The 18519-nt window shown below is 39.0% G+C and overlaps 2 protein-coding genes across 2 annotated transcripts; both read left to right on the forward strand.

The window, feature by feature from the left end:
• The first annotated feature begins 2040 nt into the window (after positions 1 to 2040).
• LOC146632547 (cyclin-D1-binding protein 1 homolog) lies at positions 2041 to 5380 on the forward strand. Its single transcript, XM_085354466.1, has 4 exons — positions 2041 to 2219; positions 2505 to 2565; positions 4097 to 4143; positions 4477 to 5380. The coding sequence occupies exons 1-4, from the start codon at positions 2041 to 2043 to the stop codon at positions 4583 to 4585; spliced, it is 396 nt and encodes a 131-aa protein (XP_085210592.1). The 3' UTR covers positions 4586 to 5380.
• Positions 5381 to 7963: 2583 nt separating this feature from the next.
• On the forward strand, positions 7964 to 10831 carry LOC146632548 (cyclin-D1-binding protein 1 homolog). Its single transcript, XM_085354467.1, has 4 exons — positions 7964 to 8142; positions 8428 to 8488; positions 10020 to 10066; positions 10399 to 10831. The coding sequence occupies exons 1-4, from the start codon at positions 7964 to 7966 to the stop codon at positions 10505 to 10507; spliced, it is 396 nt and encodes a 131-aa protein (XP_085210593.1). The 3' UTR covers positions 10508 to 10831.
• Positions 10832 to 18519: the final 7688 nt, after the last annotated feature.

The raw sequence follows: 18519 nt of genomic DNA on the forward strand, positions 1-18519 counted from the left end.
TTTTCACAGCCTTTGCCATGACACAGTTGGCAGCATTGAGCTCAGGTGCACCCTGTTTCCACTGATCATCTGTCTGACGTCTCTTCAGCTTCGGTAATCGACCTGTGGGCAATTCAGTTGACTGGACAGGATTTGGAACTTGTCTATAAAAGATCCCATACCTGACACTGCATATCAGAGAACAAACCAAGCCATGAAATCCAAATTACTACGGGACTGACAGCCCCAACAACCACAGTGGCCTCCATCATCTGTAGATGGAAGAAGTCTGGAACTAGCATGACTCTCCGTAGAGCTGTGTGTCTGGCCAATATCAGCAACTGAGGTCTTCGTGAAAAGCCTGAGTCAGTCAACATGAACCAAAAGAGAGATGGGATAGTCTGATACAACATTAGGCAATATTATTGGTTAGTCAGCTTTAGATGATTCATGCTAATTGCATCCTATTCATGCGTGACTACATTCACCAACTAAGAAGCTGAACTGCATGCTAAGACATGACACAAGCAGTGCCAGGGTGTTCAAGGTTTTAATTTTTTTCAATTTTCTATTAGCTTAGATTCCACATGATTGTTTACAGCGGTTACAACCCAGTTTCTCTGTAGAAAGGGGATTAACATTAATGAACCAGATGGAGAACCACAGATAGTATTTAATAAGTAAAGCTTTAGTTTACTGGACAACCACTGGACACAAATTTTGAGGAACAAAGACTCAAAGTTACCTGTCTCACGTTTGAAAGGTCTCAGTTCTTGGAAGTAAAACAACAGTAGACCTCTAACAGGTTTCGTAATTTTTTTCTGTGAAATGCAGGGTGTGGGCACCGATTGGAAGTAAGGGTTTGTCTACCCTAATTAATGCAGAAAGTAGTTGTTAGTCATTTCAGAGGGAAAAGTGACACTGTTATGCAACCAGCCTCATGCTGAACATTGTGGCTATCACCATCTTAGCTTTTGAAACCAGGTTTAATGAGCAACATGCAAATTGCATATCACTAAAACTCTAAAGCATACCAGATTTTACACTTTTTAGTTCATGGATCAATGTATTTCCTGAAACAGGAGTCTTAACTTTACTTTGTTTGTTTACTTTGTCTTTGTCTGTCTAGCTTCAACTTTAATGAATTGTCATACTTTTACTGCTGTCATATTGGGTTTGTCTGCTCAGCACCAGTAACTGGTGAACACTGTGGAGAATTTAGCGGCTAAGGAGCCTGATATTGCCCTCAAGAGTTGGTAACACTAAGAAAGATGTGAAATATATGGTTCACGATAACATGTGCCATCTGCTTCATCTGTAGGGGGCTATAATGTTTTTGTGACCTGAAACAAAGGTTTTTTGTAAATTTAAAGTTACCTCGAACTGAAAGGTATCTTTAAACTAACCAATGTAAATGTAGTTTAAATGTAACTAGATGTTGATTTAATATTGTAAAAAATAATATATGTAATAGTCACATAAATTTAAGTACAAATTTATGACAATTATTTTTGTCCAGATTGTACAGTATGTCTAAAGTCAAATTAGTCTTTTTTTCATAGTGCAAAAACCAAATAGGAAATAAAATTGTGTAAAATCAAGTCTGCATGTCCACATGTGTTTTGTGGACTTGGAGAAGGGATTTGACCATGTCTGTCAGGGTGTTCTATGGGAGATGGATGGGGCTTGAAAGGGCTTGGTCTGCATAGCTGGCAATAAGTTGGACTCATTCCAGGTGGGACTGGATTCCTTCAAGGCTGCCCTTTGTCACTGATTCTGTTTGTCCACTTGGGTGGTCTCACCTCTGCTTTTGGTGGATGATGTGGTTCTGTAGGCATCATCAGGTGGTGGGTTCCAGCTCGCACTGGAGGGGTTTGCGGCCGAGTGTAAAGCGGTGAGAATCAGAATCAGCACCAGTACCTTCAAGTCTGAGGCCATTGTCCTCAGCCAGAAAAGGGCTGAGTGCCCACTGCCAGTCAGGGACGAGTTACTGACCCAAGTGACGGAGTTTAAGAATCTTGGGGTCTTGTTCATGAGTGAGAGGAGCAGGAGAACCAGGATATGTACTGGTCAGAGAACGATCGGCAGGTGATTGGTGCGTGCCAGGGACTGATAAAAGCAGCAGCAGCTTGTCTGAGGAAACTTAAATCAGCTGTCAAATCCAACGGTGACTTCAGCACTCCCCAGAACGTGTCACAGCTTGACGACTTGGCTGATATCAGCAAAGAAATCAGCCCTGGGTAGGCACATGCATACAAACATACACACACACACACAGGGGTCAAGACTTCACACTAGTAGAAACAAAAAGAACTAAACAGCACAAAATTTCTAACAGTTAGACCCTGGATGCTTATACTTCTTTGGCTAATGCAGACGTTCTTATATGTTATATAAATAATTATGGTTTCCATAGTTTTTATGCAAATCAAAATGTGTGTTTGGGGTCATAATTAAGGTGCAAGTTTTAATGATGTCACAGTCATGCAGACTCACCTTTGTCGTTGGTTGTCTTTTCTCCTTAGCGTTGATGATCTGGCCCTTTGTCTCTACCCCCCCATGGATTATAATGGCGTCGAAACCAATGTAAGACACACTTTCATCCAATGGGATTAAGAACGTTTTGGTTACAGCTCTGATCAAAAGTTCACAAAGTCAGCCACCTGAAAAAGCTGAGTGATCTGAGTGTTTCATTTTTTAAATGTGGACCTTTTATAAAATCTCCAAATATTTGGTTAGAGTCAGCTTACTTCGGGTTGTAACATCATTGCTCAGAGTGTCATGCTGTTTCCAGGCCTGTGGTGTTGATCTGCTTGTGTAATTTATGTGAACTGTGCTGGTATGTAAAGTGACAAGAGTGCAGGGGAGTGGAGTCAGATGTGCACAGAAAAGCTTTTAACTTCAGTTGATCGCTGTTTCACTGCCTTGCTTTTTCACAAGACAGCATATAGATAATGTAAAGAATCGCAGGGAGCCAAACAACTGAAAATCCCCCCCCACCTGCTCTGATATGTACTGCTGTAAATGGGTAGGAGAAACTACCATTTGTCCACTGTTGCCCGCTTACACAGTTTTCTAAAAATTGCTAGCTTGCCCCTCCCTCCTGATGACCTCATGCATTTTGTGAAAGAAAGTTTGACGTATAAGGGAGCAGCATTTAATCTGTTATGTCTGACAATCATGAAAAGCGATCATTTTATGACTCTGCAGTTGCACAAGCTAACACTGAGAGCAAACAAAGAAATGTTAATATAAACAGGGCATGAGCATTTCTTTGTGGTCAAGAAGGAATATTCTTGACTTTACTAAAAAGTATATTTGTGCTTCTGAATTTTCTCAGTTCCCACTCTTTTTCCAAAGTATTGAACACAGCTCAGACTGTATTTTTTCTAAACAGCAAATTAAATGTATTGGAACTACACTTTTAAATGGGCCTGTTATAATCTTTATTTATCATATTATGGGCTGTGGTGTAGCCTCTCAGATCATCCTCTGTTTAAAAACAAATCGTTTTATTTTATGACTGCTTTTATCGCAACTTTCTTCTGATTGGCCACATTTTGCAAATAAAAGGTTTGGACAGTAGATGAGTGGGACTTCTGTGATTAGAGTCAGAGCTGTGTGCCTGAGATGACGATATTAAGGATGTCCAATCTCTGACGTATTGATCCAAAAAAACATGTTATGAAACAGAGTGTTTAGAGGGGACTCAAGTCTGAATTTATACAGTTGGGGAATTATTTATTTGATCCTCTACTGAATTTCTAAGTTTGCTTACTTACAAACAAATGAACAGTCTTTCATTTTTAGGGTAGTTTCATTTTAATAAAGAGAGACAGAATGATGAGAATGAGAAATATAGAAGAAAAAACACATTACATAAAGTTATAAAGTAATCTTGCTTCATGGGGTAAGGATGATCTTGAAAAAGGTGATGGATCAGTCGAAAACTATATGAAAGGAGCTTGTTGATGATCCAAAGGCAGCCGAGAGTCTCTATGTTCTTTTGTAAGTTGGCAAACTTAAAAATTCAGCAGGAGATAAAATAATTTCTTTCTCTCTTCATGATATATAAACGTAGAACCTGAATAAAGACATTGGTTTTTTTTCTCAACAGGTGTGTAAATTAGCAGCACTTCTAAAGAAAGTTCTGGAAATCATCAGGTAAGAGTCACTACAGTCAAAACAAACTGTTCTTAGACATTAAGTGACACTACAACATAACATGAAAATAAAACTGGAAAGCAGATTGTGCCTGGTCTAATTTGTCAACCAGTTTCCCTCGGGGAAAGTAGTTGGGTGTGTTAGAGAATGTTGAGAAAGAGGTGGGTGGAGTTTCTGAGAATCTGATCTTATCTGATCATGTTGTGTTACATCTTTTCGGGTTGCATGAACACTGAACATGACTTGTTCACATCAATGTTGGACAATCTGGTTTCTTTCTATGAGTGATGTGAGAGGAAAATGCTCTTTTATTGACTGTTTATCATTGTTCAGGTCCAGTCACGTGTGTGGGGAGTCAGAACTGACCTGGGTTCAGTTCTTAGATGGAGCCATCGATCACAACCTGCAGAAAGCCAAAGACCTCATTCAGCAGGAAAGCTAGTGTATCTGTGCAGTTACGCGTGTTTCTGTTGTTTTGTTTTGGGTTTTTTTTGTTGTTGTTGTTGTTGTTTTTTTGGGGGGGGGGTATAAAAATGCTATGGATTTTGAAACAAGTATAAATGTGTGCAAAAGAAAAAAATAATTAAGAGGTGGGACTTCTTACACTGTTTTTTGTGAGAACACAATGTAATCTGCATAAAATAACATGTCATAGATCTCACTTACTCAAATAAACAGCATTTTCAGTTCTGTTAAAATGAAAGAACAGCTTCATCAACAGATTATGTAAGCAAAATAAAACAAAATCACTCTTTTTGAATCCTCTACCTGAAAGAATGGGGAATGAAATATAACTTTCATGTTGATGGTCACAGAGACATAAAACAGTCTGAAGAATTACAGATCAAATTTAAGTTAAAATGCTATTAAAATGTTTGGTGACTTTGCCCAAAAATAAGGTTATGCATGTGTCAAGTTACTTGTTTTGATGAGATCTTAGGGATACAGTTGGCTAAGAAAAAACGTGAATGCACTTATCCACAAGTGGATAAGGTCTGAAAGCAGAGCGCACAAACACTGGGAAACGAAAGGTTACTTTTCTCACTGTAGAAAGGTGTGTCTACCAAAATTATGCAGAAAGTAGATGTGAGTCCCTTTAGGGGGAAAATGCCACTGTTACGCCACCAACTGGTGTGCGAAGTCCCGTGAAGCTTTGTACTGTCGTCATCTAGCAATTTTCCCTCTTATTCACAGAAATATAGGTATGGTTCACAGCCCAGGTCCTTATTGAACGACAAGTGGAATGTTCTGATATTAAACTTTTAAAAGATACAGTTTAACTGATTTTTTTATTTTTAGTTGACAGTACTGGAATAACTAAATAATCCATATATCTCCTTAAAGCCTAAAATATAAAATAATTGGAGGAAAATTACACTTTTTGTAAAAATGCAGACTGGACCATCTGACTTTTTTTTTTAAGTTAATTTTAATTTCCATACATGACAAAAATCACACTGATGATGTAGAAGTCTCAAAAACTCACAGAAAATCTGTGTGTTTGAAACATGATACACTAGGGGTTAAGGGGACATTTATTGGATTTTTGTGTAGCCCCTCTATTCACCCTCAGCCTTCAGAGCAGAGTTTTTGGATCTCAGGGATTATTTGTACAGTGCATCTGATAGTCACAATGCTTTACTTGTTCCTATATTTCATCATGTTACAGCCTCATTTCAAAATGAGTTAAATTCACAATACTCCGTAATTACAAAGTCATAAAAAGTTTGCTTGAAATTCTTGCAAATAAATTTTAAATAAATAAATAGTATAACATGAGTTTTCACAGCCTTTGCCATGACACAGTTGGCAGCATTGAGCTCAGGTGCACCCTGTTTCCACTGATCATCTGTCTGACGTCTCTTCAGCTTCGGTAATCGACCTGTGGGCAATTCAGTTGACTGGACAGGATTTGGAACTTGTCTATAAAAGATCCCATACCTGACACTGCATATCAGAGAACAAACCAAGCCATGAAATCCAAATTACTACGGGACTGACAGCCCCAACAACCACAGTGGCCTCCATCATCTGTAGATGGAAGAAGTCTGGAACTAGCATGACTCTCCGTAGAGCTGTGTGTCTGGCCAATATCAGCAACTGAGGTCTTCGTGAAAAGCCTGAGTCAGTCAACATGAACCAAAAGAGAGATGGGATAGTCTGATACAACATTAGGCAATATTATTGGTTAGTCAGCTTTAGATGATTCATGCTAATTGCATCCTATTCATGCGTGACTACATTCACCAACTAAGAAGCTGAACTGCATGCTAAGACATGACACAAGCAGTGCCAGGGTGTTCAAGGTTTTAATTTTTTTCAATTTTCTATTAGCTTAGATTCCACATGATTGTTTACAGCGGTTACAACCCAGTTTCTCTGTAGAAAGGGGATTAACATTAATGAACCAGATGGAGAACCACAGATAGTATTTAATAAGTAAAGCTTTAGTTTACTGGACAACCACTGGACACAAATTTTGAGGAACAAAGACTCAAAGTTACCTGTCTCACGTTTGAAAGGTCTCAGTTCTTGGAAGTAAAACAACAGTAGACCTCTAACAGGTTTCGTAATTTTTTTCTGTGAAATGCAGGGTGTGGGCACCGATTGGAAGTAAGGGTTTGTCTACCCTAATTAATGCAGAAAGTAGTTGTTAGTCATTTCAGAGGGAAAAGTGACACTGTTATGCAACCAGCCTCATGCTGAACATTGTGGCTATCACCATCTTAGCTTTTGAAACCAGGTTTAATGAGCAACATGCAAATTGCATATCACTAAAACTCTAAAGCATACCAGATTTTACACTTTTTAGTTCATGGATCAATGTATTTCCTGAAACAGGAGTCTTAACTTTACTTTGTTTGTTTACTTTGTCTTTGTCTGTCTAGCTTCAACTTTAATGAATTGTCATACTTTTACTGCTGTCATATTGGGTTTGTCTGCTCAGCACCAGTAACTGGTGAACACTGTGGAGAATTTAGCGGCTAAGGAGCCTGATATTGCCCTCAAGAGTTGGTAACACTAAGAAAGATGTGAAATATATGGTTCACGATAACATGTGCCATCTGCTTCATCTGTAGGGGGCTATAATGTTTTTGTGACCTGAAACAAAGGTTTTTTGTAAATTTAAAGTTACCTCGAACTGAAAGGTATCTTTAAACTAACCAATGTAAATGTAGTTTAAATGTAACTAGATGTTGATTTAATATTGTAAAAAATAATATATGTAATAGTCACATAAATTTAAGTACAAATTTATGACAATTATTTTTGTCCAGATTGTACAGTATGTCTAAAGTCAAATTAGTCTTTTTTTCATAGTGCAAAAACCAAATAGGAAATAAAATTGTGTAAAATCAAGTCTGCATGTCCACATGTGTTTTGTGGACTTGGAGAAGGGATTTGACCATGTCTGTCAGGGTGTTCTATGGGAGATGGATGGGGCTTGAAAGGGCTTGGTCTGCATAGCTGGCAATAAGTTGGACTCATTCCAGGTGGGACTGGATTCCTTCAAGGCTGCCCTTTGTCACTGATTCTGTTTGTCCACTTGGGTGGTCTCACCTCTGCTTTTGGTGGATGATGTGGTTCTGTAGGCATCATCAGGTGGTGGGTTCCAGCTCGCACTGGAGGGGTTTGCGGCCGAGTGTAAAGCGGTGAGAATCAGAATCAGCACCAGTACCTTCAAGTCTGAGGCCATTGTCCTCAGCCAGAAAAGGGCTGAGTGCCCACTGCCAGTCAGGGACGAGTTACTGACCCAAGTGACGGAGTTTAAGAATCTTGGGGTCTTGTTCATGAGTGAGAGGAGCAGGAGAACCAGGATATGTACTGGTCAGAGAACGATCGGCAGGTGATTGGTGCGTGCCAGGGACTGATAAAAGCAGCAGCAGCTTGTCTGAGGAAACTTAAATCAGCTGTCAAATCCAACGGTGACTTCAGCACTCCCCAGAACGTGTCACAGCTTGACGACTTGGCTGATATCAGCAAAGAAATCAGCCCTGGGTAGGCACATGCATACAAACATACACACACACACACAGGGGTCAAGACTTCACACTAGTAGAAACAAAAAGAACTAAACAGCACAAAATTTCTAACAGTTAGACCCTGGATGCTTATACTTCTTTGGCTAATGCAGACGTTCTTATATGTTATATAAATAATTATGGTTTCCATAGTTTTTATGCAAATCAAAATGTGTGTTTGGGGTCATAATTAAGGTGCAAGTTTTAATGATGTCACAGTCATGCAGACTCACCTTTGTCGTTGGTTGTCTTTTCTCCTTAGCGTTGATGATCTGGCCCTTTGTCTCTACCCCCCCATGGATTATAATGGCGTCGAAACCAATGTAAGACACACTTTCATCCAATGGGATTAAGAACGTTTTGGTTACAGCTCTGATCAAAAGTTCACAAAGTCAGCCACCTGAAAAAGCTGAGTGATCTGAGTGTTTCATTTTTTAAATGTGGACCTTTTATAAAATCTCCAAATATTTGGTTAGAGTCAGCTTACTTCGGGTTGTAACATCATTGCTCAGAGTGTCATGCTGTTTCCAGGCCTGTGGTGTTGATCTGCTTGTGTAATTTATGTGAACTGTGCTGGTATGTAAAGTGACAAGAGTGCAGGGGAGTGGAGTCAGATGTGCACAGAAAAGCTTTTAACTTCAGTTGATCGCTGTTTCACTGCCTTGCTTTTTCACAAGACAGCATATAGATAATGTAAAGAATCGCAGGGAGCCAAACAACTGAAAATCCCCCCCCACCTGCTCTGATATGTACTGCTGTAAATGGGTAGGAGAAACTACCATTTGTCCACTGTTGCCCGCTTACACAGTTTTCTAAAAATTGCTAGCTTGCCCCTCCCTCCTGATGACCTCATGCATTTTGTGAAAGAAAGTTTGACGTATAAGGGAGCAGCATTTAATCTGTTATGTCTGACAATCATGAAAAGCGATCATTTTATGACTCTGCAGTTGCACAAGCTAACACTGAGAGCAAACAAAGAAATGTTAATATAAACAGGGCATGAGCATTTCTTTGTGGTCAAGAAGGAATATTCTTGACTTTACTAAAAAGTATATTTGTGCTTCTGAATTTTCTCAGTTCCCACTCTTTTTCCAAAGTATTGAACACAGCTCAGACTGTATTTTTTCTAAACAGCAAATTAAATGTATTGGAACTACACTTTTAAATGGGCCTGTTATAATCTTTATTTATCATATTATGGGCTGTGGTGTAGCCTCTCAGATCATCCTCTGTTTAAAAACAAATCGTTTTATTTTATGACTGCTTTTATCGCAACTTTCTTCTGATTGGCCACATTTTGCAAATAAAAGGTTTGGACAGTAGATGAGTGGGACTTCTGTGATTAGAGTCAGAGCTGTGTGCCTGAGATGACGATATTAAGGATGTCCAATCTCTGACGTATTGATCCAAAAAAACATGTTATGAAACAGAGTGTTTAGAGGGAACTCAAGTCTGAATTTATACAGTTGGGGAATTATTTATTTGATCCTCTACTGAATTTCTAAGTTTGCTTACTTACAAACAAATGAACAGTCTTTCATTTTTAGGGTAGTTTCATTTTAATAAAGAGAGACAGAATGATGAGAATGAGAAATATAGAAGAAAAAACACATTACATAAAGTTATAAAGTAATCTTGCTTCATGGGGTAAGGATGATCTTGAAAAAGGTGATGGATCAGTCGAAAACTATATGAAAGGAGCTTGTTGATGATCCAAAGGCAGCCGAGAGTCTCTATGTTCTTTTGTAAGTTGGCAAACTTAAAAATTCAGCAGGAGATAAAATAATTTCTTTCTCTCTTCATGATATATAAACGTAGAACCTGAATAAAGACATTGTTTTTTTTTCTCAACAGGTGTGTAAATTAGCAGCACTTCTAAAGAAAGTTCTGGAAATCATCAGGTAAGAGTCACTACAGTCAAAACAAAATGTTCTTAGACATTAAGTGACACTACAACATAACATGAAAATAAAACTGGAAAGCAGATTGTGCCTGGTCTAATTTGTCAACCAGTTTCCCTCGGGGAAAGTAGTTGGGTGTGTTAGAGAATGTTGAGAAAGAGGTGGGTGGAGTTTCTGAGAATCTGATCTTATCTGATCATGTTGTGTTACATCTTTTCGGGTTGCAACACTGAACATGACTTGTTCACATCAATGTTGGACAATCTGGTTTCTTTCTATGAGTGATGTGAGAGGAAAATGCTCTTTTATTGACTCTGTTTATCATTGTTCAGGTCCAGTCACGTGTGTGGGGAGTCAGAACTGACCTGGGTTCAGTTCTTAGATGGAGCCATCGATCACAACCTGCAGAAAGCCAAAGACCTCATTCAGCAGGAAAGCTAGTGTATCTGTGCAGTTACGCGTGTTTCTGTTGTTTTGTTTTGGGTTTTTTTTGTTGTTGTTTTTTTTTGGGGGGGGGTATAAAAATGCTATGGATTTTGAAACAAGTATAAATGTGTGCAAAAGAAAAAAATAATTAAGAGGTGGGACTTCTTACACTGTTTTTTGTGAGAACACAATGTAATCTGCATAAAATAACATGTCATAGATCTCACTTACTCAAATAAACAGCATTTTCAGTTCTGTTAAAATGAAAGAACAGCTTCATCAACAGATTATGTAAGCAAAATAAAACAAAATCACTCTTTTTGAATCCTCTACCTGAAAGAATGGGGAATGAAATATAACTTTAATGTTGATGGTCACAGAGACATAAAACAGTCTGAAGAATTACAGATCAAATTTAAGTTAAAATGCTATTAAAATGTTTGGTGACTTTGCCCAAAAATAAGGTTATGCATGTGTCAAGTTACTTGTTTTGATGAGATCTTAGGGATACAGTTGGCTAAGAAAAAACGTGAATGCACTTATCCACAAGTGGATAAGGTCTGAAAGCAGAGCGCACAAACACTGGGAAACGAAAGGTTACTTTTCTCACTGTAGAAAGGTGTGTCTACCAAAATTATGCAGAAAGTAGATGTGAGTCCCTTTAGGGGGAAAATGCCACTGTTACGCCACCAACTGGTGTGCGAAGTCCCGTGAAGCTTTGTACTGTCGTCATCTAGCAATTTTCCCTCTTATTCACAGAAATATAGGTATGGTTCACAGCCCAGGTCCTTATTGAACGACAAGTGGAATGTTCTGATATTAAACTTTTAAAAGATACAGTTTAACTGATTTTTTTATTTTTAGTTGACAGTACTGGAATAACTAAATAATCCATATATCTCCTTAAAGCCTAAAATATAAAATAATTGGAGGAAAATTACACTTTTTGTAAAAATGCAGACTGGACCATCTGACTTTTTTTTTTAAGTTAATTTTAATTTCCATACATGACAAAAATCACACTGATGATGTAGAAGTCTCAAAAACTCACAGAAAATCTGTGTGTTTGAAACATGATACACTAGGGGTTAAGGGGACATTTATTGGATTTTTGTGTAGCCCCTCTATTCACCCTCAGCCTTCAGAGCAGAGTTTTTGGATCTCAGGGATTATTTGTACAGTGCATCTGATAGTCACAATGCTTTACTTGTTCCTATATTTCATCATGTTACAGCCTCATTTCAAAATGAGTTAAATTCACAATACTCCGTAATTACAAAGTCATAAAAAGTTTGCTTGAAATTCTTGCAAATAAATTTTAAATAAATAAATAGTATAACATGAGTTTTCACAGCCTTTGCCATGACACAGTTGGCAGCATTGAGCTCAGGTGCACCCTGTTTCCACTGATCATCTGTCTGACGTCTCTTCAGCTTCGGTAATCGACCTGTGGGCAATTCAGTTGACTGGACAGGATTTGGAACTTGTCTATAAAAGATCCCATACCTGACACTGCATATCAGAGAACAAACCAAGCCATGAAATCCAAATTACTACGGGACTGACAGCCCCAACAACCACAGTGGCCTCCATCATCTGTAGATGGAAGAAGTCTGGAACTAGCATGACTCTCCGTAGAGCTGTGTGTCTGGCCAATATCAGCAACTGAGGTCTTCGTGAAAAGCCTGAGTCAGTCAACATGAACCAAAAGAGAGATGGGATAGTCTGATACAACATTAGGCAATATTATTGGTTAGTCAGCTTTAGATGATTCATGCTAATTGCATCCTATTCATGCGTGACTACATTCACCAACTAAGAAGCTGAACTGCATGCTAAGACATGACACAAGCAGTGCCAGGGTGTTCAAGGTTTTAATTTTTTTCAATTTTCTATTAGCTTAGATTCCACATGATTGTTTACAGCGGTTACAACCCAGTTTCTCTGTAGAAAGGGGATTAACATTAATGAACCAGATGGAGAACCACAGATAGTATTTAATAAGTAAAGCTTTAGTTTACTGGACAACCACTGGACACAAATTTTGAGGAACAAAGACTCAAAGTTACCTGTCTCACGTTTGAAAGGTCTCAGTTCTTGGAAGTAAAACAACAGTAGACCTCTAACAGGTTCCGTAATTTTTTTCTGTGAAATGCAGGGTGTGGGCACCGATTGGAAGTAAGGGTTTGTCTACCCTGATTAATGCAGAAAGTAGTTGTTAGTCATTTCAGAGGGAAAAGTGACACTGTTATGCAACCAGCCTCATGCTGAACATTGTGGCTATCACCATCTTAGCTTTTGAAACCAGGTTTAATGAGCAACATGCAAATTGCATATCACTAAAACTCTAAAGCATACCAGATTTTACACTTTTTAGTTCATGGATCAATGTATTTCCTGAAACAGGAGTCTTAACTTTACTTTGTTTGTTTACTTTGTCTTTGTCTGTCTAGCTTCAACTTTAATGAATTGTCATACTTTTACTGCTGTCATATTGGGTTTGTCTGCTCAGCACCAGTAACTGGTGAACACTGTGGAGAATTTAGCGGCTAAGGAGCCTGATATTGCCCTCAAGAGTTGGTAACACTAAGAAAGATGTGAAATATATGGTTCACGATAACATGTGCCATCTGCTTCATCTGTAGGGGGCTATAATGTTTTTGTGACCTGAAACAAAGGTTTTTTGTAAATTTAAAGTTACCTCGAACTGAAAGGTATCTTTAAACTAACCAATGTAAATGTAGTTTAAATGTAACTAGATGTTGATTTAATATTGTAAAAAATAATATATGTAATAGTCACATAAATTTAAGTACAAATTTATGACAATTATTTTTGTCCAGATTGTACAGTATGTCTAAAGTCAAATTAGTCTTTTTTCATAGTGCAAAAACCAAATAGGAAATAAAATTGTGTAAAATCAAGTCTGCATGTCCACATGTGTTTTGTGGACTTGGAGAAGGGATTTGACCATGTCTGTCAGGGTGTTCTATGGGAGATGGATGGGGCTTGAAAGGGCTTGGTCTGCATAGCTGGCAATAAGTTGGACTCATTCCAGGTGGGACTGGATTCCTTCAAGGCTGCCCTTTGTCACTGATTCTGTTTGTCCACTTGGGTGGTCTCACCTCTGCTTTTGGTGGATGATGTGGTTCTGTAGGCATCATCAGGTGGTGGGTTCCAGCTCGCACTGGAGGGGTTTGCGGCCGAGTGTAAAGCGGTGAGAATCAGAATCAGCACCAGTACCTTCAAGTCTGAGGCCATTGTCCTCAGCCAGAAAAGGGCTGAGTGCCCACTGCCAGTCAGGGACGAGTTACTGACCCAAGTGACGGAGTTTAAGAATCTTGGGGTCTTGTTCATGAGTGAGAGGAGCAGGAGAACCATAGATGGATTGGTGATGCACTGGTCCGTTGTGGTCAAGAGAGAGCTGAGTGTAAATGCAAAGCTCTTGATTTACTGGTTGATCTACGACTCCAACCTAAACTATGATTATAAGCTTTGACCGAAAGAACGTGATTGCGGACACAAGTGCCGGAAATGAGGTTTCTCCGAAGGGTGGCTGGCCTCTCCCTTGGAGATAGGGGGAGTTCAGCTATCTGGGAGGGACTCAGAGAGGAGACGCTACTCCTCTACATTGAAAAGAGCCAGTTGAGGTGGGTCAGGCATCTGACGAGGATGTTTCCTGGGCGCCTCCTGCATGAGGTGTTCTGGGCATGTCCCACCAGGAGTTGGCTCCGTGGCAGACAAAGGACACGCTATCCATCTATTTTTTGAGTAATCCTGCTAACAAAGAAAAAACCAAACCCACTGCATGACTTCACTACAAGAGGTGTGATTATTAGACCTGACTGTAACTTGTGGATTACAGTTTGTGATTACTCATGTGATTTAAAATGAGGAAATGCCTGGAAGCATCACACAGTGGGCACAAACACTTGATTAGATGTTTATGCAGTATCTAGACTCTTGTTGATTAAAGTACAATATGCATTAGTTTAAAACAATTACTCATTGATAATTCACAGGTATATTAGTATAATACATTGCACTAATGTGGCCCAATATACAGTCCCCACCATAGTTTTTTATGATGGGGACTGTGATCCCCCCCCCCCTTCTGAAGGAAGGGGATCACAGTGCATGCTTGCATTCATGGTTCCCTCAATTAACTGTAGCTCCCCAGTGCCAGCAGCAGTCATGCAGCCCCAAACAATGACAACCCACCACCATGCTTGACTGTAGGCAAGACACACTTGTCTTTGTACTCCTCACCTAGTTGCCGCCACACACCCCTGACACCATCTGAACCAAAAAAGTTTATCTTGGTCTCATCAAACCACAGGACGTGGTTCGAGTAATCCATGCCCTTAGTCTGCTTGTCTTCAGCAAACTGTTTGCGGGCCTTCTTGTGCATTATCTTTAGAAGAGGCTTTCTTCATGGACGACAGCCATCAGGCTGATCCTCCACGCCTGGCAGCACTCATACATCTATTTTCAAAAGACAACCTCTGGATATGACACTAACCAGTTTTGGTTAGAGCTACATGATGATCATTTTTGTGCAGTTACAAAATTCACAAATGCAGCTGAGGATTGGCAGACTTCTTTATGCAGTTCTCCAGAGAGCTTACATCACACACGAGCATTGTGTTTATTTGTTACCCTGCCCTTTTGAGGCACAAAACTAAAGTTTGTATAATTTTTCTTTTTATTTTAAGTCTCAGTTTTTAAAGGAGTGAATCTCAACTGTGAGACCAACAACACTGAACATCACACCAAAAAAATCTCAAAGGATGAGCTGATTGTGAGGCGAGGCCAGCCGTTCACCGTCAAAGTTGAACTGACAGAACCTTTCAAGCCTGACTTTTACCCACTCACCATCACTGCAGTGACAGGTTTGTATGTTATTAAATAGTCCATTTTTATTAGACTTTTTCAAAAGCGTATAACCATGCTGAGAAAGGAAATTTTCTTTTTATCATTGAACACATGCCTAAGACTAACACCCTGTCATTCTGAATAACTGACAGAAACCATGGATGTTTAATTTATAATGTTGAATTAACAATTGATTTATTAGAATGAATTGTTAATTCAAAGTGTCTTTGACTCGTCTTCCTCCCCTAATAAAGATAGCTGCCCCTTCCTGAGCCTGGTTCTGCTGGAGGTTTCTTCCTGTTAAAAGGGAGTTTTTCCTTCCCACTGTTACAAAAGTGCTTGCTCACAGGCTGCGTGTAGTATAGTATACTTTAAAAAGAGGATTCAAATACACAAAACCAGAATCAGGTATTCCAAGCAGAAAGTGGGTTTTATTAATGAGATGATCGAATTAAAAAAGAGAAAAATAAATAAAGATCAAGAATAATAAAAACAGGTGAAACCAATAAGGGTGGGGCAGACTATAAGGGTGAGGAAAATCCCAGATGTGACAGGTAAGGGAAAGGCTCTTTTATAAGTAATCTAAGCTTTACTTAAAGGCGTTTGCCAACTAGCACAGTTGGATATGACAGTTGATTTTCTTTTTTTGGGTACACACCTTTCAGTCTTTTGCTGGCATCAGGTTCCAGCTCCATTCCTCAATGAAGCCTGAACTCTCTACGGCAAGCTTTCATTAAATTTCTGTAAATAGTCTTCAATATTAGTTTTCCAGGTTTTCTGAAGAGCATTCAAACCTCTTCTTTGGGTTTTGGCTGCCTTTTGTTCTGTTCTCTCTCAAGATGATCCCAGGCTGCTTGTTGGACCCGGCCGGTGTGACATCTTTGACCAGTTTATGGACCACTGTTTTAAAGCCCTGATTTGTCTAACATGTCAAGGGAACTGACTGAGGAACCGTACTTTTCTAATAGGGACTTGTCAATCACAGAGCAGATCCACCCTCAAACATATCTAGCTTATCATTGTTTTTGACGATAATGAAGAAAAAACGTATAACAGGAACATTTTGTTGGATTCAGTAAAACTTGAACATAGGAACTGAGAGTATAAACTCATTAGAAAAGTGTTTACTTATTGCTGTTTTCTTATACTGTTCTTTGCAACTCCACTTTTTTTTAAGCAGTTGCCCCCTGCTGGCCATTAGAAATAATGCAGATATAACTCAGTTTTTCTTCTTTACATCTTTCATGTAGACTCTTTGGTTAAAATTAGTAGCTTGAAGGTATTGTATTGTTATGTTATTGATCTCTGTGAATCCTCTCTACAGGAGAAAATCCATCTGAGGACCTCGGGACAAAGTCATGCTTTGGTATCCCTGACAAAATCCAGCGTTCACCGTCAGCAGAGGCAGTGTGGAAGGTGGAGCTGGAGAAGAGATCCTATCCACTAACAGGCTCCAGTTGATGTCTCCCTCAGCGAAATATGTGAGCGAGTTCGATCGTATCCACAGTGCTAACTAACTGTAAACTGCTACTTCAAGCCCAAGCTCACAACAAACTGCTTTTTTTCTTTTGTTTTTTATTCTCGTCGTCAAAAAGGTGTTATCTCAGGATAATGATAAATGGAAAGTTATGCACCTTTGTAGAACTTTTAATGATTTTTTTTCTTGTTGCTTCTACAGGAAGCCACATCACTTACAGCTGCGTGCTCTGCCAAGCCCAAAGGTTCCAGGATGCAGCACCCACAAACACAGTCACTCTCTTTATATTGGTAAATAGTCTTCCCAAAGCTTCCTGGTTCCTACTCTGGTGAAGTTAATCACTTTTAAACTTGATCAAACTCCACCTTTTGCAAAGATTGTCATCTAAATCCATCTATTGTTTTGAGTAATCCTGCTAACAAAAAAACCAAACCCATTGTATGAACTCACTACCAAAAGTATAATTATGGACCAGACTGCATTTTATGGATTACAGTTTGTGATTTTTAAAACCTGTGTGCTTACATACTGATTGTAACGTCGAAAAACGCCTGGATCTCCTCCGTGTCTGCTTCATACTCTGGGGGGCAGGGCTACGGCTCCCCACTCCCTCCAGCCGATCGTTACATAGAGAAACCTTCTGAATACAAGCGCGCTCACACACATTGTGTGCTGTCGGTCTTACGTGCTGCACAATAAAATTCAATATTTAGTATTTACTGTTACTTACACTTATCTAGGTTATTGCTGTGGTGTTGTGTATATTGTGCTACTTTCTTTTTGCTTTTCATTTAAATCCAGCTGATTTTTTTTAGTGTCTTCTCTCCCTTTCTTTCTTTCTCCCTTTCCTATCCCTCTGTCATGTCTGTCCTGTCTGCAATAGCTTAAAATAAAGTAAATCAATAAATAAATAATGATAACAAAGGTAAATCAAATGGACTAACACGGCAAGCTCTTTGCTGTAATTCAAATTAAATTTTAAATAAGAGGCCCAAAGAGATGTTAGTGCAAGTGATGGAGGTGATCAGACTGAAAAACACAAATAAATCTAACAAAGAGACAGCAGAAACTTTAGAATTGCCCAAATCAGTTGTTAAAACAAGTTAATGGTATTTACTACCTCAGCAACACCAAAAGGCTTGAAAGACCACGTAAGACAACTAGAGTGCATGCTGAATTATTTCCATGGTTAAGAAAAACATCTAACCAAGTCAAGAACACCCTTGAGGAAGCCTGTGTATCATAGTGAAAGCCTAAAAGTAAGAGAGACAATATATAGATAGTTGAATATATAGATAGTTATCCATATAGATAGATGTAGATTATTATTTTTTAATCCCAAATTTAGAGTCCTGCACAATATATTTTTAATTCCTAATCCTGCCCTCTTCTGGAAAGAGATCTCAGATGTCATTCCTGGAAACTGCTGGACCACTGTTGCCTTCACCCTCCATATTTTCTCAAGCACCTCTCTCAGCTTTTCATGTTCCTTTTTCCTGATGTTGCTATTACTTGGTAAAGCTACATCTGTCCCTATGGCCATCTTCCTGTGCCTGTCCACAACTACTATTTCTCATTGGTTAGCCATTACCAGTTTGTTCATCTGAATCTGGAAGACCCACAAGATCTTAGCTTGGACATTCTCAACCCACCCTAGTATGCCATTTTGACCTTG

This window comes from Diplotaxodon limnothrissa, linkage group LG5 (assembly GCF_057381915.1).
Source record: "Diplotaxodon limnothrissa isolate DT_005_m linkage group LG5, D_limnothrissa_male_GT1.1, whole genome shotgun sequence".
Lineage (NCBI taxonomy): Eukaryota > Metazoa > Chordata > Actinopteri > Cichliformes > Cichlidae > Diplotaxodon > Diplotaxodon limnothrissa.